Source organism: Pyrgilauda ruficollis, unplaced genomic scaffold, assembly GCF_017590135.1.
Source record: "Pyrgilauda ruficollis isolate IOZ18807 unplaced genomic scaffold, ASM1759013v1 scaffold39, whole genome shotgun sequence".
Taxonomy (NCBI): Eukaryota; Metazoa; Chordata; class Aves; order Passeriformes; family Passeridae; genus Pyrgilauda; species Pyrgilauda ruficollis.
Window position 1 is genome coordinate 5,527,084 of NW_024525378.1, and position 27,685 is coordinate 5,554,768.

The 27,685-nt window shown below is 43.2% G+C and overlaps 2 protein-coding genes across 10 annotated transcripts; both read left to right on the forward strand.

Moving 5' to 3' along the window:
- The first annotated feature begins 815 nt into the window (after nucleotides 1-815).
- Nucleotides 816-4,518, forward strand: VAMP3 (vesicle associated membrane protein 3). 3 transcript variants are annotated; one of them, XM_041476629.1, is made up of 6 exons: nucleotides 816-1,015; nucleotides 2,076-2,157; nucleotides 2,727-2,885; nucleotides 3,210-3,237; nucleotides 3,503-3,554; nucleotides 4,318-4,518. In XM_041476629.1, the coding sequence occupies exons 1-6, from the start codon at nucleotides 831-833 to the stop codon at nucleotides 4,454-4,456; spliced, it is 645 nt and encodes a 214-aa protein (XP_041332563.1). In that variant the 5' UTR covers nucleotides 816-830; the 3' UTR covers nucleotides 4,457-4,518. The 3 variants fall into 3 exon arrangements, with proteins under 3 accessions (XP_041332563.1, XP_041332564.1, XP_041332565.1); XM_041476631.1 differs by lacking the exon at nucleotides 816-1,015 and adding an exon at nucleotides 1,466-1,586; XM_041476630.1 differs by lacking the exon at nucleotides 3,210-3,237.
- A 299-nt stretch (nucleotides 4,519-4,817) lies between these two features.
- Nucleotides 4,818-27,613, forward strand: PER3 (period circadian regulator 3). 7 transcript variants are annotated; one of them, XM_041476614.1, is made up of 21 exons: nucleotides 4,818-5,396; nucleotides 6,458-6,609; nucleotides 7,156-7,271; nucleotides 8,097-8,298; nucleotides 9,353-9,401; nucleotides 11,132-11,274; nucleotides 11,637-11,715; nucleotides 12,312-12,418; nucleotides 12,662-12,818; nucleotides 13,682-13,787; nucleotides 14,178-14,303; nucleotides 14,822-14,948; nucleotides 15,980-16,121; nucleotides 16,688-16,815; nucleotides 17,261-17,464; nucleotides 18,082-18,333; nucleotides 18,843-19,579; nucleotides 20,685-20,844; nucleotides 21,400-21,580; nucleotides 22,181-22,331; nucleotides 23,711-27,613. In XM_041476614.1, exons 1-21 carry the CDS (start codon nucleotides 5,197-5,199, stop codon nucleotides 23,810-23,812), a joined length of 3,621 nt encoding a protein of 1,206 aa, XP_041332548.1. In that variant the 5' UTR covers nucleotides 4,818-5,196; the 3' UTR covers nucleotides 23,813-27,613. The 7 variants fall into 7 exon arrangements, 6 of the variants coding, with proteins under 6 accessions (XP_041332548.1, XP_041332549.1, XP_041332550.1 ...); XM_041476615.1 differs by having other exon boundaries at nucleotides 21,403-21,580; XM_041476616.1 differs by having other exon boundaries at nucleotides 18,085-18,333.
- The last annotated feature ends 72 nt before the right edge of the window (nucleotides 27,614-27,685 follow it).

Below are 27,685 nucleotides of genomic sequence, written 5' to 3' on the forward strand. Positions count from 1 at the left end.
CTCCACAACTGAGGACGAGATTTCAATAAGAGAGTTTCTTCTTGCAGAGAAAGTTAAATTATGTTTCTGTTTTAGAATAAATCAGCATTTAACTCTGCAAATTGCTCCCATTTTTCCATCTTACGTGGCTGTTAATTGCTGGGTCCTTCCCCGTCGTGGCAGGTTGACCCGGTGCTGAAGGAAGGCACCTCCTCCCTTATCCCGGGGCCTGGCGGGAGAGAACTGGAAGACCAAACATGAGGGGGAAAATGCCCGGGGTGAGATAAAGTTTAATAAGGGGGGAAAAGAAAAGATAACGCAGAGCACGTGGTGCAAAGGCCGCCGGTGCCTCCCTACCCCCGGTGCCCCGCCGGGGCCGGTGTTCCCTGGCGGAGCAGCCCCGGGCTCCTGCGGGTGACCGGCAGAGCGGCTGCTCCGGTCACCGACAGCACCGTGCGGCCGCCGGGGAGCAGCGAGCGGCTCCGGCCCCGCCGGGACCGGGCAGCGGGAGCGGGGATCCCGCCGGGCACCCCGGGAGCCAGGGCGGGAACAAGGACAAGGATAAACACAAGGACAATGACAAGGGCAATGCCAAGGACAAGGATAAAGACAAAGAGACAAGGACAATGATAAGGACAAGGACAAGCACACTCCCGCCCCCGTGCGCTGCACGGAGCGCGGGGACACGAGTGACAGCGCGACGGAATGCACGTGGCTGTGGCTGTGGCTGTGTGTGCGAGACTGCCCACGTCTGTCTGTCCGTGTGCGTGAGTCTCCGTGAGCCCGGGTGTCCGTGCCCGTGTCAGCGTGTCTGTCTGTCCGTATGTCTGTGTCCCCGTGTCTGTGTCCCCATGTCTGTGTCCGTGTGTCCGTGTGTCCGTGCTCGGCCGCTCTCTCCGTTCCCGTTCCCGGGCAGGGCCGACACAGCGCCCCCCAGCGGCCGCAGCCCCCGACCGCCGCCTGCGGGGGCACGGCCATGGCCCGGCCCCGCCCCAGGTCCCGCGCCGCGGCCCCGCTCTCGTCCCTCCGCCAGGATGTGAGTGCGGGCCGGGCGCGGGGATCTGGGGAGCGGGGCGGGCGCGGCGGCGGGAGCAGGGCCCGGCCCGGCCCGGCCCGTGGGGCCGCCCCGCCTGAGCCGCTGCTCGGGCCGGGAGCGGGCGCCGGCCGGGGCTGCGCAGGCCTGGCTGTCCCGCCAGCCCCGGGCGCGGCTCCGAGCGGGGCCCGCCCTGCCGGGACAGCCCTGCCGGGCACCGGGGCGTTGCTCCGTTTGGAAGCTCGCAGGAAGCGCTGTCATTTCCGAGGCTTTCACCTGGGACTGGCACTGAAGCGGCTCCGAAGGGTGGCGGCAGCGCCGAAACGGACACTGAGCCGTGCGGGGCCGGCTCTGAGCCTTGCCCTGGCTCCCGCCGTGTGCCTGTACTCGTTACGTGCAAGTTAGAATCCAATGTGTAAATGTGTACACACAGGAAACAGTCGGAGCTGGCTGTTTGGAGTGCCAGGATGCAAAAAACAAGCATCTGATGTGAAAGAAGCAAGAACATGGAAGAGGAAATTGAGTGCTGATAGTTCTAGAGATACACATTAAAAACTGGCTGGATGGTGAAAAGGTAGTGAGGAGTATTTACAGAAGCTGTTGTGTCCATTTTAAAAATGCAGAGTAGCTGATAAAAAGAACTCTGTTACAAATTCAAAGCTGACCAAAGGTAATACTTTTTCCTTCTGGTGCTTTCTCTTGGTCCATATCAACCATTTCAAAAGAATAGAGAAGCATCGCTGGAAAATCACATAGTTAGAATAAGTATTAATATTTTTATTTATTTTTTTGTAAACTACTGATCCCACACTGCTCACTCCTTGAGGCCTCTGGAGCACTGTTGGAGCTGGCCCTGCCTCATTGCCAGGCGTGGTGTTAGCAAGCCACTGCTGCCTCTTAGCACAGCAGCAATTTGTTGACAAGATGTTTGGGACACTGCATGACTTGCACCCACTGTCAGCTGCTAAAACACAATTTCTCCCATAAGAAACTGCCCTGTGTTTATTACAAGGATACAAGTTCCCAGTTTTCAGATGTGTAATGATGCCTTTCTTTCCTGCAGGTCGGCCAATGTCCCTGGAAGCTCAAACATGGCTGCTGGCAGCAACCGCCGGCTTCAGCAAACTCAGCACCAAGTAGATGAGGTAAAAGTCTGGTCTGGTAGTAGTGTCAACCTCTTCTTGCAGGAAACCTGTGCAGTTAGAAGGGATATTTTTTTCCAAAGCAGTTTTCCCTTCATTATGTGAAGGGGAAGCAAAGAGAGGTTGCCAGTATCCAAACATGAGCTGCAGTCTTGGTGCTTGAGGAGTAGGCATAAGTAAAGACAAAAACCTTTGTTTACAGAGAATAAGCTTTTTTCTCATCAGTAGCCATGAGAGCTGGCTACCAAATGTGATTTTTGTGGAATCCAAAAGCCAGGGTGGCTGGCAAGTATTTCTTGGCGTCATGTTTATATTCCTCAACTCCTTCTGAAACAAGTCAGGAATTATTTCCCAGGCTTGAAGGCATGCCAGCACTACTGACTTTTTAAAGTAGCCATTCAGGGCTTCTAGCCACAGGTGGATCTCATAGTTTTCTTTAAGCTTATGGCTGGATGTACTAAAAGGCAATAGCTCCTGCTTCTGAGAAAACGTGGAGTACCTTGTGGAGCTGTGTGCTGTCTGTGGTCGTGTTGCACTGTGTGGTCACTTACTGTGAGCACTGAATGCTGCAGGTTGTTGACATCATGAGGGTGAACGTGGACAAGGTCCTGGAGCGGGATCAGAAGCTGTCAGAGCTGGATGACCGAGCTGATGCCCTGCAAGCAGGGGCTTCCCAGTTCGAGACCAGCGCGGCCAAGCTGAAGAGGAAGTACTGGTGGAAGAACTGCAAGGTAACCTTGGCTTGTGTGCTTGCACTGTGCCTGGGACACTGTCACAGTTTGTGTCTCAGAAGGCAGAAAGCGTTTAGCCAATGGTTTTTAAGTCACAGCATCTAGTTTTTAAAGCATGGCGTCACTTTTTGAAGTAACAAGCAGCTGTGTTACTGGCCGTGCTGCCCCAGGCAGGATCTTATCTGATGATGGCCAGAGGGGAAGCATGTCAGTAATCTGAGGCTTTGAGAAACAAGAGGAAAAGGCTAAAAATGCATAGCTTGAATTAATGTGTGGGAAGCACTAGAAAGTGGAAGAAGCTCACCCAGACTCCTGTACTTGTAGCTGTTGCCAAAGGTTGGAATCATCTTTGGTGAGTAACAGAACAGCTTGTGCATTCACTTGGGACAGGCTTTATGGGGAGAAAACCATATTGCTGTGTTTGCCTGTGTGCATGGCCTGCCATCTCTGAGTGCTAGCAGTGGATTGAGCTTGCTGACTGAAGAACCTTTGCTTGCCACGTTAGATCTGACACACAGAGCTCAAAGTCCCTTGCAGGGGCTGTTTTCCTGTACCCTGAGGGGCACTTGGTGCTGTTGCATGGTGTGGAGTAAGTGTTGTATGCCTTCTTTTCACAGATGTGGGCAATATTGATAGGTGTTGTTGTCATTATCATCATCATCATTATTGGTAAGTTGGACCAAAACGGGGATTTCTGCTAGATTTGGAATTGACAGTGTTAATCTGCTGATTAATACAGTTTCAGCAAAGGCAGGGTGCTCAGATGGAAGTATATCCAACATGAATTTGAAACAGCAGTGATGGATTTAACAGCAATTGCATGCAGTGAGTGGCAGACTGTGATAACGTGGGAGCTCCAGTACTGGCATCTCCACCAGCAGTGAGGGTGACAAAGGTGAAAGTGAAAATAGCAAGGGCTTGGAAACCAGGAGCAGACCTGGGTTTATTTACAGCTGCCTGCTGCGGAAGTGTAACATGAGATTCCACACACTGTCCTTGTCTGAGAACTGTTATCGTCTGCCTTCTTCCTGCTTTTTTGTGGCAGTTAGGAGTGCACTGCCCTGCCCGGGAGGCTTTGAGCAGAGGTTTGGCTGCCGGGTGAAATGAGACTAACGTTGGATTAGGATAGAGAGCCAGGTGTGGGATGGCTCAGTCTTTGAGTCCTCAGGTAATGGCCAAGGGTTTAAGGGGAAGACAAAGTTTTTAAGTATGTGTTGTAACAGTAACAAACAGCAGTAACCAGTGACATCTGAGACACAGTCCTGGTGTGCAAGCACAAGGGAAAATACAACTAAGAACACCAACATGGGCAAATTCTTAGATTTAAGGCATTTAAGAGGGATTTATCTCTATTATCTCAAATTCCTAAAAGGCAGGATTGTTATGGTGAGGGGCTGAAGGACATCGTCCAACCTTTTTCTTCTTTTTGTAGTCTGGAGAGCATATTCATGAATTACAAGAAGAAACTCAATTCAACTGAAGGTGCCTTTGAGAATCTTCTTCAGCCTCTCCACTTCAAACCTGCTGCCTTCTCAGCCCGTTTACTGCTGTTTAAAGCAAACCTATTTTGATTATCGAGACGTTAACTAACTTTACTGGTCGCCTTAAGACACTCCTGTCATTAATTACTAACCAGCAGAGCTCTCCGCTCGCACGGTGCCTCCACGGCCCGGCCCGGGCCCCGCCCACTCGGCCCCGCCCCTCGCCCGACCACGCCCAGAGGCGTGGCCGGCGCCGCACGTGGCGGCGGGGCATGCGCGCGCACGGGGGCCGCGTGCATCGCCGCGTGAGGGGCGGGGCGGCGCCTCCGCCCGCGCGGGCCCCGCCCCCCGCGCGCGGTTTCCTCCAATAAAGCGGCTCCGACTCCGCCTCCGCCTCCTCCTCTGTCCGCGGGGCGCGGCGCACGTGGCGCGGGTGTGTGGGAGCGGGGCCGCCGCGTGCGCCGCGTTACGTAACGGCGCGGGGCGGGGGCGCGGCCCCTCAGGGCGCTCCCGGCCCGGAGCGGGGACAGCCTGGGGTCGGCGGGAGAGGCGCGGCCTCGGAGGGGCGGGAAGGCCGAGCGGAGGCCGCGGGGCCCTTTCGCGCTGGGCGGCTGCGAGCTGAGGGGGCGCGCGGCGGGGAGCGGCGCGGGAGCGCCCCGGTGCCCGCTCGGCTCGGTGGAAAGGGGGGGCACCGCTCCTCCCACCGTCCCGTGAGGCGGCGCGTGCTCTCCCTGCAGCACCGGCGCTCGTAGCGCAGGCCGAGGGTCCGGCCGTGCCCAGGTGCCGTGGCAGCCGATGCCCCCCGTGCTGCGGCGCTCAGCGGATCCGGGATGGACGCGAGCGAGCGCCGAGGCGGCAGCGCGGAGCACGGCGCGGCTCGGGCCTGGGCCGGGGCCGGGCGGGAGGCGGCGGCGGCGCCCGGGGGGGCTGCGGGCGCTCGGTGCGCGGCGTGCGCGGGAAGCGGCCCCGGCGGGACAGAGCTGCACAGCCCCGAGTCCGGCGGCGGCCCGGTCGCCGAAAAAGCCAACAGGTACTCGGGCAGCGGGCGGGATGCGCTCGGTGGGGAGCGGGCAGCCGGGGCGCCGCTCGGGCCCGGCCGCCGCGGGGCTCCGCGGTCACGGGCCGCGGCGGGTGCGGGTGCGGTGAGCTCCGGGGAGCTGTGCCTCCTCCTGAGAGCGGCTGAGCCGGGCGCGCCAGCGACCCTCGGGTAGCTGAGATGGGTGCTTCAGCTAAAGACTGTTTAGCAGTACCAAAACAGAAATTACCGAAATAACGTTTTTCGTGAGATTCGGAAATTTGCTAATTTATTTTTTTAATCTAATGAAGAGTTAAAGGGCTCTAATGTATGCAGCGTTGGACAGGCTTGTGAAGTTACCACGCAATACTTACACTTATGTAATGATTTATATAGTAAGAGTACGTTACTAATGACACTGTCGACTGGAAAAGTTACTAAGAAAATGGGGCTCATATTTCATCTGTAGGATTAGAATCTGTGATTTGAGGATATTGACTGCTTATTTTTCAGTCCGTGAAATAAGCAAATGTGAGGAGAGGGAGATTTTATCTGTTAACCGTTCTGCTGCTGTTGAAGTCAACAGCTAAAAAGTATGACGAGGACTCTGAAGTCACGAGGCATGACATCTTTGCATCAGGTGTATTTTGAGGACCTCATGGTTCCCTGAGATGCTTATAACCAGGTACAGCCTTCAAGGCTAGAAAACCTTAGCGAGATCCAGAATAAGCATTTATTAATTATTTTAATACCTGTGTTATTTAGCAAATCTAGAGTAAACATCATCTTATGTTTAGTTGCTAGGCATCTTAGCAAGCTGAGTGGTTTCAATATGACTTTGCCATCCATGACATGGAGTTGGGAAGGGGGAAGGTAGAGAAGAAGAACTTCAATTGCAAAGAAGTGAGAAAGATACAACAGGAAATTTAGTGAATGAGTATTAGGACATACCTGGATATTACATGACTCTGCAGCCATTCCCATAAAATGTTAGTTTAGGGAGTAATTTTAATTCGGTAGTAATAAAAAAAATGGACACCAGAATTCTCTGGTGAAGTTTAACCTCTGTTTTACAGTGAGCAGCTGAATTGGAGCCAGTCACACAGAGATATGATGATGATGATCCAAGAAATGAAAAGGTGTTTGCCTGAAGAGAAAAGGATTTCTAACAAGCCCAGTACCATCAGTGCTCTCAACTATGCCTTGCAGTGTGTCCAGCAGGTCCAAGGTACGTGTGGAGAAAGCCTGGCACAACAGCACGGTGTGCATAGATGTGTCTGGCAACAAGTAGCATTAAAAGAATGCATTCCAGTTACCCTGCAGAGTTGACTTTCTGAAGCACTGTAGTTTTGTTGCCAGTTTTGTTGTTAAACAACAGTGTTATCTCTTCTGTTGAGATACCCCCTACTGCTTCTCTTTTCTTCAGTCCCATAACTAAGAGGTGCCCAATAGTAACTTTATATTTTAAAAATGGTATTCCCATGCCACTTTGAAAAATTATTGGTTAGTTTGTGTTTTCCCACAGAACTAAGTAGCTAAAATTGTACTACTTGTTCATGCTTGTATTCTGTAACAAAATGGGATTACTCCAGTAGTATAATCAGTATTCCTTTTCCCTTTGTCACTACACAGACCTTCTCAACTCACCTTGGACTTCACCAAAAAGATGACAAAAGTACAAGGGCTGTAAGAAATATTTTCCAAGTAGTCTCCTTACTGACTTCCTTGTGTTTGTTTTGCTTTTTCTGTTTTGTTTTTTTTTTTTTTCAATTAGCAAACAATGACTTTTTCCAGGCTCTGAATGACCGAAGAGTGTTTCAGGCAGATGTGGTGACATACAGCATAGAAGAGTTGGTGGCAGTTGCATCTGAACACACTCCAAAAAACACTGTAAGAATTCAGGCACACTCAAGGAGTTCATTCAATTTCACTAAATTTAGCCTTCTGACATTGTTTTGTGGAAATAAAATGTGTAAAATTGAAAGGCCTTTAAATTTTAGCTAGACAGACCTTCAGGTTTTTAAAGATAAATCAAGATTACATCTTATCTGTGCTGTGTCAGTACCCAATGATAGTGAGTGAAGAAATACTAACTTTTTTATATTTTTTTTGGCCAGAAACAACAAGTACCTCTTTGAGAATTCATTTACAGCAGAGTAATGTCTTGAGATAGCAGCAAGTTTTTAAAACCAATCAGATTCACAGTTGTGAGGGACTTATGGTTTCTATTTGTACTCTGCATTTAATTTTTTTCATGTTTTGCAATAGATGTTATGCTTTCTGACTCTGCTTTAAAGAAGTGTTTCTTGAAATTCAGTACTGTTGGGTGCTGTGTCAAAAATATTGCTAATGTTGAAAAAGTACAAAAAATATTGGAAAGCTCTCAGAACGTTTCTGTGCATGGAATTGTGATGAATCCTCTGAAATTTGTGGAGGAGTGTGTGGAGTGATAACCAGTCATTCAGAGCAAAGACAAGCATTAATCTGTTTTGAGAAGACTAATGCAGTCTTACTAGCATTTGTAAATCTCGAGTACACTGCTGCAGCGCTGGAGAGAGTAGTAGATCACACACTACCCAAGACATTTTTGAACCTCAGTCTGAGGTTGTGGTGGTTTGGGGTTGGTAGGTTTGTTTTGGCGTTGTTTTCCTTTTTATCTTTACGTTATCACTGCCTTGTTTCAGGCAATGATTGCCTTTCATGTTTGTTTTCCAGGACACGTTTGTGGCTGTATTTTCTTTGCTGTCTGGACGCATAGTGCATATTTCTGAGCAGGCAGCATCTATTCTGAACTGTAAGAAGAAAGTGTTGGACTCCTCCCGGTTTGTGGAGTTGCTGGTCCCTCAGGATGTGAGTGTGTTCTACACACACACTGATCAGTCTCACCTGCCCCTTTGGAACATGGAAAGTCAGACAGGTGCGACATGGCAATGCTTCTAAATGCTCTGTGTGTCTTTCCTTGCAGAATGAGGACAGAGTAGTAGTTCATTTTAGATGCAATGTGCATCAGCCTCATTTGTTCCTTTCCACTTTGAAAACTGGAGTGGCTGTGGGACCAGTCCTAGCTAATCTCCTAAAGGCTTAACTCTTACTTGGGGTAAATAAAAGGCACATACTTCATAGTTTCATGTATCATCTTACTCATTCCAAATACTGCTGCTTTTTTGAAAAGAAAGTAAGTCTGATTGTGAGCTTGAAGTTGTTTAATCTACACCTTATGGTTGCTTAGGTGCTTTGTCTTTGTGGCCCCCTCACTGCCTGCTGTGAGCACAGCTCATGAAACCCAAGTTTTAAGCTGATTTGCTATTTAGTGCTGGATGTGTCTGAACTGAGACTTTTGAGTCCTGTGTTATTTGTGAGCAGCTCACGCGTAGCTTGCAGTCCAAGGCTGTGTCTTTTGCCCACCTTGACATGGGGCTGTTCTGGCATCAGTTCTGAGAAGTCCAAAGTCCTTAGTATCAAAGGATATGAGACATCTGGAGGTTTTGAATGCCAGGGATTCCACAACTTGGATGCCAGTGATGTGCCTACCCAGCAGAGCAGTGGCACCCCAGTGGAGTTGTGGTTTTCTTGTCTGTATAGAGTTTTTAGTACTTGGCTCATAAAGCCAGGAAATATTACCTTTCCTTTTCACAGTGGTGCACTGGAGGAAGTTTTTTTGGAACATTGATTGGTTGGTTGATTTGTTTGTTTCCTTTTTTTTTTTTTCTTATGCATTTCCTTTGAATTTAGTTCCAGGTCAGCAATTTCTCTAAGAGAGTGGACTCTCACTTTGAGAGAAAGGAGAGATAACATTTGAGGTGGGATCAGACTGTTGAACAGACAATTCAGTAGCTAATAAAGAGTAGGTTGTGAAACTTCAGTTTTGCTCAGAAAGTTTGGAGAACTGAAAGAGCAGAGTTTAACAGTTCTGATAGGTGTGACCTTTTGAAGGATATTAACTGATACTTTCAATGTGCTCATCTTATTAGCTTCTCCATATGAATATGCCCAGGTGAAATCCTTTTTCTGCAGGATCAGGTAAGTGCATTATTACAGCTTTATTTTTGTGAAGGCTGACAAGGGGTACAGTACTAGCAGAAACTGTTCTGTTGTTATAGCTGACCAGTGTGAGCTCATGAAACTCCATTACAAAATGGCCTTTCTGTGATTAATGCTGTCATCCAGTAGCACATTTTGAACATCTTGCCCAGAGTGATGCATAAGCTTGCACTGGGACAGAAGGAAAACTGTTTATATATTTTCCTCTTGGATCTTTGTTTTCCTTAAGTACTGTCATGTGGGAGAGTGATCTTGTGAAAAATTGCTGCTCCCCCTTTTACTGTTTGAGAGTGGAGGCAGAGAGTGTTTTGATTGAGATTGCTTGAGAGATTGGAGCAGAAGCCTTAGTGGAAACTCAAGTCACCTAAGTCCCATTGTGAAACCTGACTCCTGAGGCTTCTGAAGTCTGACTTGCTACTGCTGTAAATGCTGTTTGTTGCTTAGTACCTGACTAATCTTAGAGCTAAAAGAGGAAAAAAATTGAGACTGGCTTTCAACCTTCAGTGCGGTTCTGTCCCAGCCTCAGGTGATCTCTGGATTTCAGTAAGAACTGTTTGCTTCTGAGCAGATAGGACACTTACTCCATCTTTCAGTTGATCATTGATTCATTCATGTGTTTCAACAACCTTAGCTCTTAAACCACCTTTGTCTCTTGAATTGTGTAAGGGCACCTGAAGTGAATATAGAGCACAGATAGCAGTGTTAGGTTGGGGGTACTGTTCTTTGGATACATAAACATTTTGTAACGGTTCTTCTCCGTATTTTTGTACAACATCTGTCTCTGCTTCCCTTATGTAACAGGTCTTTTGATTATGTTTGCTTTATAAATAAAAATATTTTTTCACAAGCACACACTCTAGGCTTAAGTAAGAAAATAGTTTTTCATGAGTTAGACTTCTGCTGTATCTAGTTTCCATTTGTATCTTTTGTTTTCCCAAAGACAAACCTCAGAACTAGTTTTTATGACACTTGCTTCTCTCTAGAAACATTTTACAAAACTAAGTGTGTAATAAGAAAGTAACTTTTAGTGTAAATTATAATCTTAAAAAATGTAACTCACTTCTTTCTGTAAAAGCTGGGTACTACACTGAAATTATAACAGGTGGAAAAGCACTTGCAATAGAAAGTGCAAATTTTTACCACAGCTGTTGCAAAGCTGTGGTTAAGATGTCATCAAGAATGTTGTATGCTGCTACAGTTCAAAAACATTCTAGGAAGACAAATTCTTATGGAAGATAGTCAAAGAACAATAGTGCACCAAGTCTGGAGCAGTTTTTCTTACATGGGTTTGTGAAAACTAACCTTGAGGGAGACAGATATTTTAATTTTTTTTTTTCCCTAAAAATGGTACAGAATAAACAACAAGCAGAAAAGGAACTGTTTAGCTTGAAGGAAAGCACAAAACTGAATGAGTGGGTTTTGTGGATAGACCTGGACTGAGAATTAGAAGGTAGTCTTTAACCATTAGAGTAGGAGTATTTCTAAACAGTCTCTGAATGTAAGTGGTGGAGACAAAACATCTACTTGACTTCAGCAGGAGGGAGGTCAGTGTTGCTGAGTGTGTTGACCTTGCATCCCAAAGGACTGTGCATAGGACCTGATTATTTGGGTTTGTGCTCAGCATAACTTCTCTGGGCAGGGCTCTCGGCCCTGGCACACAGTATGTGAGCCTTGAAACCGTGGTGTTAATCCCTTTTGCTTTTCCTCAGGGGTGGGAAAGATCAAGAACAAGAAGCACGTTGTTACCCCTTCCGAATCACCCCATACTTGGTCCATGTGTGCACTTCTGTCCATGTGGATGCAGAGTCCTGCTGCTTAGCTTTGGCTGAGAAAATCCACTCTGGATATGAAGGCAAGTCAGGAGGTTCCAGTGGAAAAATATCCAAGCCAATAGAAAAATGCTGTGTATGAAAGTCTTCCTTTGTTTAGAACCTGTGCTTGGGTAGTCTCAGCTGTGTAAGTTGCAGCTTGTGTGTGTGTGCATGCATGCAAATCCAGAATATCTGTGCTGCCTTTGCCAGGCCTCAAAGCATTTGACCTCTACTTGTTGTTTTTATTTTTTAGAGAAGTCTGTAGTACCTAAAAATATGTAACGTTTCTCTGAGTTACTGGTTAGAAAGCAGCAAACAATTATAAAGTTTAGGAACCAGTAAATATCACGAGCAAAAGTAATGCCCAAGTTTTCTGTCTTAGTGCATATTTTGTTTCTATTAGCTCCTCGAATTCCTATGGATAAAAGAATATTCACCACCACACACACCCCTGGATGTGTTTTTCTGGACATAGATGACAGGTGAGAGATTTGAGTTTTTAAGACCTGTGAGGGATGTATGGAGAGGTAGAAAAAAATAATTTAGTGATGCAGCTGGAGACCCAAGTAAAGTGGCTGAACTGTGTGATTGGCAGTATGTAATGAAACAAAACAGTTTAGTGTAAGTCCTCTCATGGAAAACATCTCACACTACACAAATGTAATCTCTTTTGTTGATTTAAAACACATGTTAAACAGAACTGCAGTCAGTTTTCCTTATCCAGGGCAATAGGGAGCTGTGGTAGCATCAACAGTGGAAAACGAGCATAATTACTGATATTGTGCCCATGACCCATTGTCTTCAAGATACATTTTTTTTCTTCCCTTTACATGTAAACAAGCACAAAACTGCCTGAAAATGTGAATATCTGTTAAATCTCCAGGCACAGAAATGTTTGTCATGGGTATTTATGTGTCAGTATTACAGTGCAGGATTATGAGATAGGTTGGGAAATGTTCTGTTGCTTTAGTTAATTTCACTGTAGATTGTGCATGGGCACTTCACTGATCAGCACAGGGTTAAGGATGGAAATAGTCAAAATTATATTATAACCTGTGATAACATGTTTGGGTTTCAGAGCAGTGCCTTTGTTGGGTTACTTACCTCAGGATTTAATTGGAACATCCATACTGATGTATTTGCACCCGGAAGATCGTCCTTTGATGATCACTATTCACCGGAAAAGTAAGAGCTGCTTTTAGAGGAATTTCTGTTGGTTTTATGATTCTTTATCATCCCTTTATCATATTGCTTGACATGTGACTCATCTGCAATCTAGACAAAAATTAACTAATTAACTCATGCAGTCAGTTTGAGATCAAAGTAAATTCAGTCCCAAAGTTCTAAGAACCCCAGTCATTAGTATTTTTCCTTGCACTACTGTCACAATGTAACCTAAACCTTGTTTCTTGATTGTTTTTCTTCCAGTACTGAAATTTGCTGGCCAACCCCCTTTCGAACATTTACCTATTAGATTTTGTACTCAGAATGGGGATTATGTCATTCTGGACACCAGCTGGTCCAGTTTTGTGAATCCTTGGAGCAGGAAAGTTGTGTTCATCATTGGCCGACACAAAGTCCGGACGTAAGTCAGTGTGGAATTGATCAAATAAAGAGCTTTTCATTGATTACTCTGCAAAACAAAACAATCTAAGTACTGAACTAGGAACATAATTTGCTCTTGCTGATGTGACAACAGCCTAGCATCTGTCTTCAGACCATTCCTTCAGAACAGCATTAGTCTTGTTTACTAAGTGTGAAAATAAGTGAATTACTTTGGAGTAAAAGACAAAGCCAGCTTTTTATTTTAGCAGGTTTTTGCATATAGTTGATGTCCAAATCAAAGTACCAGTTTTAGATGAGCAAAAGCTAAAAAGCAGCATAAAATTAATCACTTGAACAAATAATTACCTAAAATTCATTCGTGCTCACCAGAAAAACCCAATAATTGACCTTCTTTTGGTATATTTACTTGATACAGCATTTAAATATTTACCAAGAGAAAGTCTTTTTAAAATGCAGTTAGTATTGAACACACAAATTAATTTTTCCAACGTTTCTCCTTAGTTTTCAAGAAATTTGAAAATATGATTGACTGCCTTTTTACCTGGTGTCTCTTAGAGAAAACAGCTTTTGTGAATGGCCTTCTGACTTTGCAAAAAGTGAACTTTTATATGAGATTTTGTCAGGTATGAGTTTGCCTTCTGAGTGAAGGAGACAGAGGGGTAGGTGCTTGTCAGCCTTACCTGGTGTCTCTGCTGGTGTATTGACTTCCTTGGAGCTTCCCTGCTCTCAGAGCAGCTCTGGGGACAGATGACATTCCTCTGTGTTGACTCAGCAGAACAGTCAAAATAATCAAAATCAATTAAGAATCTGTTCTAAGTGTTTGTAGCTATCTTTTCTTCATCAAATAAAAATGAACAGTGAAATACTGTTGGCTCTCTCCAGAAGCCCTCTGAATGAAGATGTCTTTGCCCCAAGAAGTAAAGAAACGAGCAGCGTGGAGAAAGAGATAAGAGAGTTACAAGGACAAATTTACAAACTGCTTCTGCAGGTAAAGAAGGCAAAAGAATTTCAGAACACAGGCTGGCCTTCTTAGTGAAGGCTAAAGAAACTTGGGTCTGATTAGTGGGCTCTTTTGAGGATGGTCTTTTAAAAGGTCTGAAAGGAAATTTCTACATGGATACAGGCCCACCTCATTACCCAAAAAGCCTCCAAAACTGCTTGACTTTTTTGCCAAGTCTTTATGTTGAAAGGTAAATCTGCATCTTGAAACAGTTTGAAGCACGGTAGAGAATTCTTCATAAGCAAGTGGTAGAGCCCAGACAAATACTGACTTTTCACTTGATTGTCTTTGTTTATTTGAAGTTCTGTGTTGCAAAGTATGTTGTTTCCTTCACTTTGTTCTCTCAGAGGATGATTTTTTTTTTTCCCTCTCATACAGCCGGTTCACAGCAATGTTTCCAGTGGTTATGGAAGCCTTGGAAGCAGTGGCTCTTATGAGCACTACATCAGCATAGCATCTTCAAGTGACTCCAATGGGAACTGTGCAGAGGAAACACAGGAACCAGTAAGTCTATAAATGTGTCACTGCCTGCAGAGTAGTGAAAATACACCTGTAAAAATGAAAATGTGTACTGTGTACATATGTGCTTCTCATCATGAATTTTACTGAAATGGGAAGAGTAAAGCCATGTCCAGGCTAAATTGGTTAATTACAGAATACTGGCTTTTGGTTTTTGCTCTTAATTTTGCTGACTGCTATAGAAGAGAGTGGAAGTAGTGCCGTCCTAAAACAAGCATTGCAAATACCTTATTTCCTTGTGAGGCTCTTAAGTCATCAGCTTATTCTCACTTTCAGTGTTTGGCATGAGTATGAAAACATTCAAATGCTGAGCTTTATTGTAGTTAATTTACTTAAGTTAACCATGATAATTGGATTAATTAAGTTTACAAATACCAGTAGATACCAGGCTTAGGCTGATGGTCTGCTCCCTTTCATTTGGAAGAATACAAGCACGCAAGTCAGCTCCTATGGCCTCTTTGTGCTCATTTTATTCTGACTTTGCATTTTTTGTGTGTCTCAAGATGACCTTGCAACAAGTTTGTGCAGATGTCAACCGAATAAAGAACCTGGGGCAGCAGCTGTACATTGCATCGAGGAGCAAGGCACAGAATGCAAGTGAGCAGGGTGTGAGCTCAGAAGCTTTGGGAGGTAAGTTAATGTAGTTATGATCCTTAAGGTAACATGAACTCCTGTAGATCTGTAGCCATGAGTTTGGCTACCTGGTGTTACACTGGAGAACTTTAGATAGCATTTTTTAGCGTGGCTTAGACATGAGAAGTGGTTTTGTTTAAAACTCAAACAAGTTCCCCACCTTGCCCCCAGTTCATCCCTAAAAATAACCTCAGCAGGTGAGAACTTTTTAACTCCTCCTTGAAATACGGAGGAACCTATCTGTCTCTAGGTTAACTAACTTCTCCTTTTTTGTACTCTAACATCTTCTGGTGAAAATGCACACATGCTTGTAGCAGGTAGTGTGGAAGCTCCCCTTGGTTATTTATATGTGAGCTCCTACAAATGATCATAGGCTGGACAGTATGGCCCTACTTCCCACTGAAGTAGGGGTTTAGTTACTGAGTGTGTAATGTTATATTAATGCATATAATTTGCAGTTTGTATGTAGCACAAATGTATGGAGAAACCTGGATGTATGGATGCTCCCTCAAATATCATAGGAATCTGTATTAAAACATTTTGCTCTGTAATGTTAACTGCTGGTGTCCTAGAGCACTGTGGTGTCAATATTGATAGGACTTCTGCCAGTGTATCCATGGTATACAAAACTGTGAATTACTGTTAAATAATGAGTTGGATTCTGTGGTGTATAAATTGAAAGAAGAATAATATTAATTGCAGCTTTATTTGCAACTTAAATGCAGGGGGTTTTATATGCTGTTTCCTTTGTGTTTGCTGTTTTAAATAGATGCTTAAGGTGGTGGTGGGGGGACTGACTTTTTTCAGGCATCTTTCCCCCTCTCCTTTCCATGCCTCAAAACACATAAATTGAGATAAAAATGCAGAATAACTTTGTAATGAGAGCTATGCTGTCATAGACCATAGGTCCTTGTATCATTATGTGGATTCCAGTATGTAATTACCTGTGTGTGTATATAAATATATCTGTGTGAGGGCAGTGTTTAGATGCCCTTGAGAGGAATATTTAAAGGTTTTCTTTGTTCCAGGGAGGAGGCACCCTGCTTCCTGTTTTCTTCAGACCCTGAGAGGGGATAGCACAGAACCAGGCAACACATTTTATGATGATCCAAAGAAGACTCCACATATTCCTTCCTATCAGCAGATCAATTGTGTTGATAGTATCATCAGGTAATAAACTATGAAACAAATTTAGTGATACAAGTTTAATTGGTAGAAAGTAAATATCCAATATGTGAGATAAATTTGGGATTGTTTGTAAAGTTTCTGCCTCTCTGAGCATTGGGATGGATTGCTCAGTCTGAATTATGCAGTAATGAAAAGTTTAGGACCGAAGATTCAGTTTGTAACTATTTGTTGACATCTGTCTTTGGTGCAATACAAATTTAAGTGAATTTTGGTGGTCCTAATATGTCTGTCTCTTCTCATTACACACTGTGAGAACATCCATATAAAACAGCTGATATAGTTTATAAAATGTCAGTATTTTTTAACTCAGTGGATAATGTAATCTTTTTTCTTTTCTTTTTTTTTTTTTCCCCTCAAAGAGTGATAGATTTTATTTAAAATACTCCTTGGAAAGCAGATACGTGTCCAGAACTTCCTGCAGTGAATTTAAAATACTAGTTAACAACCTCTGGATCTCCAGTTTGGCTTGTTCAAATGTTTGTCTCTCCAAATGGAGAAAAACACCCCCCAAAGTAGAGAGAGCTTCCTGTGATATGCTTTCATTTCAGATATCTAGAGAGCTGCAGTATTCCAGCGTTGAAAAGGAAATGTAAATCTTCTGCAAATACATCATCGTCATCTTCAGAAGATGACAAACAAGTCCAGCAAAGTCAGCAGGAAGTCAGGGCATTGGAAGGTAACACAAAGTGTACTGACCATCATATTAGAACCACAAAAACTGATTTGGGTTTTTTTATCTGTCACTTTTGTGTGTCCCAGAGTTTGTCCACTTTTCAAACTGTTGTGTTGCTAACAGTATTTTAGTAAATATTTAGTAAATATTTGCCTAATTGCCTAGATCTCCCATTTAAATGTAAGCTAAAATGTGAAGTCTCTGAATGCATCAAAAGAACTCTTGTTTGTTGTTGTTAAATGAACTTTCTGTTGCTCACTCATTTTATGCCACATTTAGTATGTGCTGACATTGCACTGGCATGTAAATACTTTTTTTAGTATATAAGACTGTCTTATTTAATAGTCTGCATAGTTACTGGTTATTTCTGAACCAGTGAGACTTGATGAATTGGGAGCACAGTGCTTGGAATGGAATTCCATGTAGAAACTTTGTCATTTGCCAATAGATACTGCTATGCTGTCAGCAGTTGAGTCCCACACGCCAATATCTGCTGGTCTGGAAGAGACGCTGAAAGACCAGACAACTGCAGGCATGGTGGGAGCTCCTCTGGCAGACCTGACCCTGTCCAACAAGGCTCCAAGTGTCATATCTGTCACCAGCCAGTGCAGCTACAGCAGCACTATAGTGCATGTCCCACACCCTGAATCAGGTACTGTTCACACTCACAAAACACTGACTGATGTTTGAATTTACACAATGTTTCCAGCCTGAAGTACACGGTGAGAAAGTTCTGTTCATTTGAGATACCTCCTCGATGAATGTGAATTCTGAAATATTCAAGTACTTCTCAGGGTGCTGTGAAGATAAACCTGAGCCTGGAAGTTTTTAGGGTATTTTAGTAAAATAATTTTAACAGACTACACTGTTTTCTTTTCCCTTGAACTTCATTACGTATGCCTCAAACACAACAATGTGCTTTTGGCCATTGAGGATTCAAATAAAAATTACTGTGGGGCCAATGTTACTTCATTTTAATGCAGAAAGAAGCAAAAAAAAAAAAAAAAAAAAAAGTATGTAGCTGCTGTTTTACTAAGAAAATATGAAGAAAGAAGTGCCTCTAACTGCAAAGTGAAGTTTTCCAGACCATGCAAAGTAATTTGCTCGGTTGATGTTAATTTAGCTATATTTGAGTTGAAAGGGTGTTTTCTCCCCATGCCTCTGCTCAGTAGCTCAGATGAGGTTGTTTTCTGTTTAACACTGGGTTTTGTGGTAGTTGACATCAGAAGGGCAGAGCAGAGAGTGATTTGTTTTCTTCCCTCTTCAAAGAAGTGACTACAATGGAGGATGCTGCTGTTGGAAGTGAACAAATTGAGCTGCCTCCTGTGAATGCTCAGAGTCTCACAGTGCTGCCTGAGGACTTCAAGCCCGTGGGGCTAACAAAGGAGACACTGTCAGCCCACACTCAAAAGGAGGAGCAGAACTATGTTGACAAGTTCCGACAGAGAGTCTTGCTCTCTCCATTTAGGACTTACCTTCAACAAGGAAGTGGAAGTAACAACAGACATTCCTGTGGCCAAGGTAGGCAGCAGCTTGGAGAAATAAAGACTTATTAGATGATTTACAAGACCAATCTGGCCATGAAGTCTGTTCTCCTTTATATAAGTTTAGTGTCTTATTGTGGCTGCTTACAGAATGCTTCCTTTGGAGTGCCAAGATTTGACAGCAGCAGTGCCCACACAGGTCTGCTCAGTGCTGGATCTTGCTGTCTTAGACTTTTCACAAAGCAGATAGTTAATTGCAATAAAGCCTGCAAATCCCAGGTAGTTTGTTGCCTCCCCTTGAAAGAACGTAAAAGATCTGACTGGGATAAGCCAGAGTGATCGATAAGAAAATTGATGACATGAAGAAAAATATTGTAGATATGTCAGCAAATCCATCACTGGTTTATGGAAGAATTGTCCAGAGGAAAGTCAGCTCTCTGACACTAAACTACACTTATTTATCTCAGTGTTTTTCTTTTTTTTTTTTTTTCTTCTTTTTTTTCTCTGGTTCTATCATAACAGTGAATGTTTATTTTTCTTCCTCAGGTGATTCCCCTTCAAAGCAGATGAGCCCAGCTAACTGTAAAAAAGGAAAACATGGGAAATTCAAGCGCCAGAAACCTCAGAGACAGTGCTCAGATGGCCACTCTTCTAGTAAAAATAGAAATAGTCTTCCATGTGAGAAGAGAACAAATCAGAAACAGTTGTTCTCTCCCTCAGAAGTGTCCTGTCTGAGCTCCTCCAGTCTGAATGTCCATCCTCCTGTGGGATTTCCTGCCTATTTGAATCCAGTGTCTACTTTTCCAGCCTCTTCTGGAGGAGAGCAGCTTGCCCTTCGCTCCTTACAGCCTCAGTCCATGTCCTCATCACAGCTATGCTGTGGAACACAGTCATACCCAGTCTTTTATCCCCCAAACATAGGCACATTTATGGCTGTATTTTTTCAGGGTTTCCCCATGTATGCTCAGATGCCTCAGCATGTCTTTCTCCCTAGCCCTCAGTGTGTTTATCCCCCCTCTTCATATCCATGCACCACGTTACCTCCAGCACCCCCTCCTTGTGCTCCATCACCAGTCGCACCACGCTCTGTGGATCAGCCCTTTCCAGCCTCTCCTCACTCATCTGTGGAGGACCAGCAAGAGGGCCAGTGTGACCAGGCCCTGCTGCTGAGCAGCTCAAGGAGCAGCTCCCCACTTCAGCTGAATTTGCTTCAAGAAGAGCTGCCAAAACCCATGGAGCTTTCCATTAGTGCTGATGTTAAGCCACATGCAGAAGATAAACGCGTAAGTAATGAAGGTTTTTCATGTAGAGGAGAAACTGACTTTCAGAGTGTTCTGTCACCAAAACAGTGGTGATGATCTGTGTGTCAGGGACACAGATTTTGTTAGCTGCTTTTTCTGTTGGCTGTGCTATGTAGGCTGCAGGTCACAAATAGCACAGGAGGTGGAGAAAGCAGTTTATACTTGTGCTTATGGGAACTTGTACCAGTACAGTGTGGGCACTTAGTAAATGACAGAAATGTGAGATCTTCTGGTCTAGGCTGCCACAAGCTGCTTCTGCTGAGCATTCTGGCAGCAGCCTTTTCAATGGAACTGTCAGCTAGAATTTGGGGTTTGGGGCTTTTATGCATGTGGAACTCGGTTAGTGCTGCGCAATTTGCATCCTTTTTCACCCAGTCCCACAGTCTCTGTGGAGAACCAAAACAAAGGGAAGATACTCTTCTAATTACTCCCTCTGTCTCCCAGGGATGCAGCTAATGAAAGAAGAACAGGGATCCGTGTGGGTCGGTTTCCATACATGGGCATAGAAAAGGCCTCTCCAACTTCCGCGGTAAACTCAGAGGCAGGAATCTGAGCTCTGCAGGCAAGGAAAAAAATGTTGCCTCCTGAATCCAGATTGGGCTGGAAAGGCTGGATCAGCTGAAACTGCAGGGTAGGGTCCTGAAAGGGGAGCTGGTGTACCTGGAGCTGCTGAAGCGGTTGCTTCGCATAGTGAATCAGGGGAAGACTCTCATTTTCCCTGTAGTGCACCTTTGCTTGATGTGTATGGCTGCTTCATGCCATCTGACACTATGTGAAGGGAACTGACTCCTCTCTTGTCAGCAGAAATTGTTAACTTTATGCAACCATACAATATCCTGACAAATTGGGGAAGAATCTACAGCAGAAACCAGTAAACTAGAGTTCAGATGCTTGTTGATTTTCACCCATGAAGAGTGTTATCCTGAGTTCTAAACCACCACTCATTTTCAGAGCTAAAACCTCCAAACCTGTTGAATTGATAGGAGAACTTGGTCAACATGTGACAAATGCAATAACTGCATGAATTTCCTTTTGCATACTTAAATGTAACTTCTGTGGATGTGTTGGATCTGCTTTTTGTCCCCAGGATAATGATCCAGAAGATAGTGGTAACAGTGCTGCTCTTGAATTTCCTGACCGCTCGTTGTACGAGGACTCACAGTTGGGTTCAGGCTCAGCAGCATCAGGTTCAGCTTTATCTGGTTCTTTAGGCTCTAGCTTCAACGAGACTTCTGGTCATGGCACAGGTAGGGAGGCCTAAGATTTAGACATTTGATGCTTGCTAACATATAATTAATAGCAGGATACTGTAGTGGGGATGGGAAATCCATGTAAGAAGATCCGTGGCCTTTACTTTTCACCAGCTTTCAGTGTCTGAAGCCAAGTTTGTTTCAGTCACTGTAGTTGGAAGTGTGAGTCCAAGAAGCTATTCCTTTAACCTGGAAGTCACTCTTCATTTGTCTCATTATCACTTTTCTGTGTTAGATACTGCTTTACATCTTACTTGACTAAAGGTGAGTCTGCCTAGAGCAGGACCTCTCAGAAGCAGAGAAGTTGAGCCAATTAATTTTGAGAAAAGTGAATAGAGCTTTGGAGATCTTGAATAATTTGAGAGAAAGCACTTTTTGTCTTTGAATTCTCAATAGGTAGTAGTTGCTAAAGCAATCATCTGGGAATACCTGTGTTTGTATTACAGAATTAACTTGCAAGAATACACTGGGGGTGTTGTACTTGTGCTGAATTACTGGGATTTTCCAGGCATCTGCTTTTTTTTTTTTTTTCCCTTCCATGGTCATTCTCAGCAGGTAGTGGGAAAAGCAGCAAGTATTTTGCCAGTAATTATTCTTCTGAAGCTTCCAAAGAAGAGGAGAATCAGGAAGCAGAAGAAAAAGGGACAGCTTGTAAATCGAACCATGAGTCAGCCTGGGTGATGATGGATGACACACCTGAGAGATTTCTAATGAATTACCAAATGCCAAACAGGTTGGAAAACATCAACAATTTCTGACATGTAGATTGGAATTGTGCATGGAACTATAGGATTAAAGTGAGACTGGAAACAGCATACATACCAATGAAACTTCAAGAAGGTGTCTTAGGTTTTTTTGTGAAGTTTAAGCCTGGCTGTTTATTTACTTTTATCTATTTTGTTCCCATTCCTTTATCTGTTAAAATAAGGTAACATGTAACCTTTTTTGCTGAAGTATTAATGGACAATTAATATTATTGTCCTGTACTTTGAATGCATAAAAGGGTAAAACTACAGGTTATTTGCAAGTTGCTTGTAATTAGCTTGCGTATATATATATAAAAATTGTAATTGAAGTCCACATTTTAAAAAGCACCACGTAAAGCCATAAAACAAAAAACAAAATCCACACCAAACAACCAAAAACTTCCAACAAAACCAACAGCAAACAAACCCCAGACTGTGAGCCCAGCCTTACAAAGCAAACAAGGTATGAGTACAGTTCCCTTTCAGCAGCTGATGCTGTCTAGGTTGTGGTGAAGAGACTCTCACCATGTCAGTGCCTGCCTTGCTTGTGTAGTACAGCTGTGCTCACAGGGGTCTCTTCCCTGCAGAATCAAAGAGGAGGTTCTAAAGCAGGATCTGGAGAAGCTGGCAGTCATGCAGAAGCAGCAGCCTTGGTTCACAGATGGGCAGAAGAAGGAGCTTGCAGAGGTGCATTCCTGGATCAGGACCCAGACTGTTCCCCTGCAGATCAGCACCCAGGTGAGCAGGGGGAAAGGAGCTGCAGGTCACCCTGCCCTGGTCAGCCCAGGCTTTTCCAGCCAGGGCCATCTAGTGTTGGCTTGTGGGTGTCATGATCTCCTGTGAGGCATCTAGAGTTGGTTTTTTTCTCTTGGTATTAAGTCTTTTGCTCTTTTTCTTGTAAAATTGTTGCTATAATTGAATAGCATATAATGCTGGGATATCAGTAAAAATTAGATCAGGCGTTAAGGAAGCTGAAAAATGCTCAGTCACAAAGGAGGGTCAGGTGTATTGTAAGAAGCACAAAAATAGCCAGATTTTGTAGGTGTGTTCATTCATTCAATCTTGAACTTCATTATTTTAGCTGGTATAACTCCTGTGCACTGCTGAACTGCTTCTGGTTTGCCTTGATATGTGTTAGAGAATGTCTTAATCAGTTTAAAGGGCTCCCAGGTGCTATGGAGAATGGCAAGACAGATCTAATCCCACAAAGACTTAGAGCTTCAGTGTTGAGTTGTACAGAAAATTTCAAGGCTGTGTTAATGTACTTGTGTACCAGAAAAATCTCTTGTCTGTTTTAGCACTGCATGTTTGGCTGGGGTTGTGAACTGTGGCTTCTCAGATGCGGTATTTAGTCTTAGAGAAGAAAAACTAAGACATGTATGTCCTTGGCTATGGAAAAAGACCAGAAAACTGGTCTTTGTTTTCTTAGTACCTCATTGATAACATGTGTCCTGTTGTGGTTAAGAACACTGTCTTTGATTCAGATAGCACAATTATGTCCAGTGATTGTGTTGAAAATTCTATTGAGTGTTTATAATCTCAAATGTTAAGAAATGTATTGCTATGCAAATACCACTATTTTCTATCTAAGGTCCTGAAACTGTTCCTAAGCAGAAAGCCATGTTTTCCAGTGCAGATAGTGATTTTGCAAACACAGCCAGGCTTCTGACAGTAGCAAGAAATACAGGACTTCTGTTTGGAGACTTTGTTTCAATATTCTACTGTTTCTCAAGAACAAGAAAAATATCAATACACTCAGGCATTCCAGCTGTTTATGTTGGTCAGTGTTGCTACTGTTCAGGCTGCAGTCCAAATCTTCAATAAGGAGTTTGCTTATAAAGCTGAATGATAAGAGCTTCAAATTCAAGAAAGTCACATGCTTTTTTTATCTCAAAGGTAGAACTGCATGTTCCACTAACCGAATTAACTGAGGCAAGGTAAATGGCAGGTGCAAGTATCTGCAGGATACCTGTATAATTAATCTCTGCTTTTAGAGAGGCCTCACCCCACTGGTGAGAGATTCCAAGAGATTGCAATGTATCATTCCATAGGATTTGACCCTTTGAAATATACTCATAAAAATAATTTAAACTACTGTTTCTTGCTCCTTTACCAAGGGCTGTGTTACGTGTGACAGCAGGGAAGCAAGCTGTGAGGCTGCAGTGGCTGATGACAGCATGGAGAACAAGGGAGAGCCACCTCCAGCCCTGCCACGCTGAGGGCATCAGCACCTGAGTCAGTGCAGCTGCTTGGTGTCATTCCCACCCTCTTCCCTCTGGCTTTGCTCCATGCCAGCAGTGAGGCTCCATGGCCACATGTACCAACATGAGCAGGCACACATGAAACTCCATCTTCCTCCATCACCCCTCCACTCCTGGCATGACTCTGAAGGCAATCTTTCAGTGGGAGGCTGTTTCACTTTCTGACCTCACAGACTTGACATGGAATGGGTTATGTTTGTAACCTTCAACTGCTCAATGATGGGCGAAACACAAAGATTTTTTTGGTTTGGGTGTTTGTTCTTTTGAAGTTAGCAAGTAAGTGTGAAAAGATGCAGTGTTTAACAACCTGTGGTGATGAACCTACTGATCAGAGCGTGTTTACTCTCCAAGGTGGATGTAGTGAAGCCAAGCTACACTACTCTTCATTTTTGTTCAATATTTAAAGGTCTAAACTAAAGATCCAAATATTCTGAGGCTCTGAAATTGATGTAGCTGGTTTGAGAATCCAGTAGGCTTTTTAAAGAGCAGCTGAAACTGGCTGGGTTGTTCAGCATCAAATGCCTTTTGCCAGCTTGTGCCCATCAAAAAGAAGTAAACTGAAGTGAAAAAAAGCAAATTATTCCCTATGTTTTTTGTGATGTGTGTTTTGGAGTCAAGGTGTTTTACAGCTCTTGATTTTAAAGCTGTTTTTATCAAGACAGATATATAAATTAATTAAGGATAACTGGTTTGCAAATACACCAGAGATGAAATTACATACAGCAATTAAAAAAAACCCAACCAACCCAAAAGTATCAGTCCACAGGCTCTGCTTTTTAAAAACAGACCCATGGAAAATTTTCTCTCTCAAGGCAAGTAGTTATCAATTAAAGTAGTTACATGCAATCTTTTATCTTATGTTGGTAGTGCTTGGGAAGATGGGTTTGTATCTAATGTTTTCTTTGTTGAGTGGTTAGAGGAGTTGGTCCAGACATAACAAATAAGAAATTATTTAAGCAGTTTCTCTGATTTGTTTTTGTTGTGGTGATGCCAAAACCAAAAAGAATTAATTTCATTTCTTCTGCTTTCAAAACTCACATGTTGTGGAGCTAAGCTTGAGCATCAAGCCACATATTCATTATTTCTTAGCACTGTTGACTTCCTGCATAAGATTTAACCTCTTTCACTGTAATGGAGTCTCTGGCTGTTGAAATCCATGGATGAAAAAGGAGTTTGTAATTCAGAACATGGTAACCACTTCCACTATGTAAAAGGACTTGTTCTTATTAATGTCTCAAAGTGCTCTTCAAACAGGACATGCTTGGCTGAAAACCTGGTAAATTTTGTCTGATTTCCCCTCTGTTTATCAAAAGCTGGATGTAATCAGATTTTCCTTGTGATGTTATTACTCACCTTTGCTTTCTCAGCAAAGAGTTTAGAATGTAACATGGTATTTACCCTTTCGTTCTGTGTAGTCCTTCTGCTGCTGTGTGAAATATTTTCATTTCTCTAGTTTCAGTTACTGGTAAGCTTCAAGTAAAATACTGGGATCTGCAGGTCATTGAAGGAAAACTATATTTATCTAAAGGTTTCTTTACTCGTAAACATCAATCCAGTGACAATCTTTCTTGTTAAAGTTTATTTTAAGGAAAGTTATTTTTACAGAATTTTGAGTTTTCAAGGCTAATTTGACTCAGGCAGCATTCTTTTTATGGATTTGGGGGTTTTTTCAGTGTTTTTGCCTGCTCTGTTTATACCTGTTGGTTTCTATTTATTCTTAAGCTATATTTCTTTGTCTTTCAGTTTCTTCAGCTTGAACTTGTTTTCTTTCTTGTGTTGTAAATCAGCAGAGGTCCACACATCCTCAGCATCCTCAGTACTGCTTGTGTTCAAACATCAAACACCTCTTAAAATAAGAGACTTCAGTAGGTGTTTGCATGTAGCAGGTCATGTATTCAAGTAGAAAGATGTGGGCAATATCTTACACCTTTCTTAGTCTTTTTACAGCATTTTCCAATCATGGTATTCTGCTTTGTAAGCACACTGCCTAAAATATTTGCTCTAAAACATGTAATCAGATACTTTGTATAAGGGTTCTTTTCTTGATTGGGAAGCTTCTTAATTAACTTATCTGTCAAATTAGACTTATTCACTAGAATCCATTCTACTTAGCTGTGCTTAAATTAAAATGATTGCTTCAATGCATTTTGAGATTTAGTGAAATAGATTAAATTGAATATTTCAGGTAAGGACAGCTGTCTCCTTCAAAACAGCTTGGAACCCTAAGCCAGAAGGAAAGTTATGGTAACAGTAGACTCTCTTGTGTACATTATTTTTATTTCCTGAGTTTGGAAGTTTTCTTTTTATTTCCCAAGTATGAAAATGAGCTGATTTGCAATGTCTTAGCAGGCAGACGTTTCATCTCTTTTGTGAAACAGTGAGACTTGGTTCAGGAGAATGGCAATATGTACCTATCACTTGAATAATGCTTTTGATCCATAGGTCCATGAGCATGTCAAAAAGATGACTTTTATTATCCCAGCTGTATAAAAAGAGGCAGAGACACAAAGGTGCATACCCACAGTTTATTCCAAACTCAGGAGTAAAATTTGGGAGTCTTCACTTGCTGTGTCCTGTGCTGTCTTTGCTACAAGTGATCAAGATTCTGTATGTGGAAAGCTGATCGTGTTTCTTGTTTGGAGATGTTAACCCTTCTTGTACCCCCCACTGCTGTGAATTTGTGCCCAGTAGAATCATTGAGCAACAGCCCAGACAGTTTTTGAATTGCTGTGAATACCACAGACCCTCTGGCCATATATAATGAAAATTCATGTGCCTGGGAGTTTGAATTCCACGTTTGTAATCCTGGCTAAATCTTAGGTGCAGGATCTCTTCTCTGGGGCTACACATTTCCTAGGTTATGGAAAAAATTATGGTGCAGGAGAATAATGTTAGAGGAATGAACAGATGAATCAGTTCCCTGTGTGATGATGAGACAATTATTTACCCAAAAATCAAACAGTCTTGGCTGCAAAATCAGCAGGTTTTATCCCCTTAGGATAAAAATCTCCCAGACTTTCCCAAGGTACTCTTTACCCTGCTAGAACCACAACTTCATCTTGCAATGAGATGCCTTATCAAGCCTTTGACCTCATTTCCATAAGTTTTCAGGAACTGGCAGTTTTTACTTCAGCTTGTACTAACCTTTCAGTCTCTGTAGTGTGCTGGAGTGATCACAGCAAGATGCACTTCTGATCAGAAAGGCCAGTGGAGTGAGTGCTGCAGCTGGATTTGCACCTGCTGTTTTGTTTCTGTGGCTTTGTTTTGCCTGGCAAAATGTTGCAGACAGTTTAGAGCTGCTTGGAAAATCACTTATTTAGTGGTCAGAGGGAAAACATGCTGGTACAGCACTGATGCAGTTACTGCCCCCTGTGGGGGTGTCAGCAGTTTGGAAACCCTCAGAGGATTTCGCTGGCAATTTTTTTTTTTGTTGTTGTTGTTGTATTCATAAATGTAGAATTATGTTTTTAAAAGATGAGTTGTTGTGCAGATATTTTCATGGCACTGCTATGAACAGAAGGGACCCTCATGTATTTTTACAGTGTGGTAAATACTTGCTGAATGAGTAATGTATTGGTAAGTTTATCTTCCAGCTGAATCGAGTTTTGAATCACAATTGAATGAATTTTTACATCAGTTGGTAGGAGTATTTTATTGAAACAATATTCAGCTGTGGTTGAATTTACAGTTGTGATTTTAACTGTACACTTTAAAGGAGCATCTGATTTTATAAATAAAACTGAAAAATATGCTGCAAAAAACTGTTCAAATGTGTGTTTATTTTGATCTTGGTAATGTGTAGAAAATACACTTTTAGCAGAACCCTCAATA

Excerpts from the sequence above, each read along its gene's own strand:
- VAMP3 (XM_041476629.1), top strand. The coding sequence starts at position 831 with ATGTCTGTGTCCGTGTGTCCGTGTGTCCGTGCTCGGCCGCTCTCTCCG. Across the intron at positions 1,016-2,075 it reads TCTCGTCCCTCCGCCAGGAT|GTCGGCCAATGTCCCTGGAA; the intron begins GTGAGTGCGGGC and ends TCTTTCCTGCAG. Across the intron at positions 2,158-2,726 it reads CTCAGCACCAAGTAGATGAG|GTTGTTGACATCATGAGGGT; the intron begins GTAAAAGTCTGG and ends TGAATGCTGCAG.
- PER3 (XM_041476614.1), top strand. The coding sequence starts at position 5,197 with ATGGACGCGAGCGAGCGCCGAGGCGGCAGCGCGGAGCACGGCGCGGCT. Across the intron at positions 5,397-6,457 it reads GTCGCCGAAAAAGCCAACAG|TGAGCAGCTGAATTGGAGCC; the intron begins GTACTCGGGCAG and ends TCTGTTTTACAG. Across the intron at positions 11,275-11,636 it reads AATCCACTCTGGATATGAAG|CTCCTCGAATTCCTATGGAT; the intron begins GCAAGTCAGGAG and ends TGTTTCTATTAG.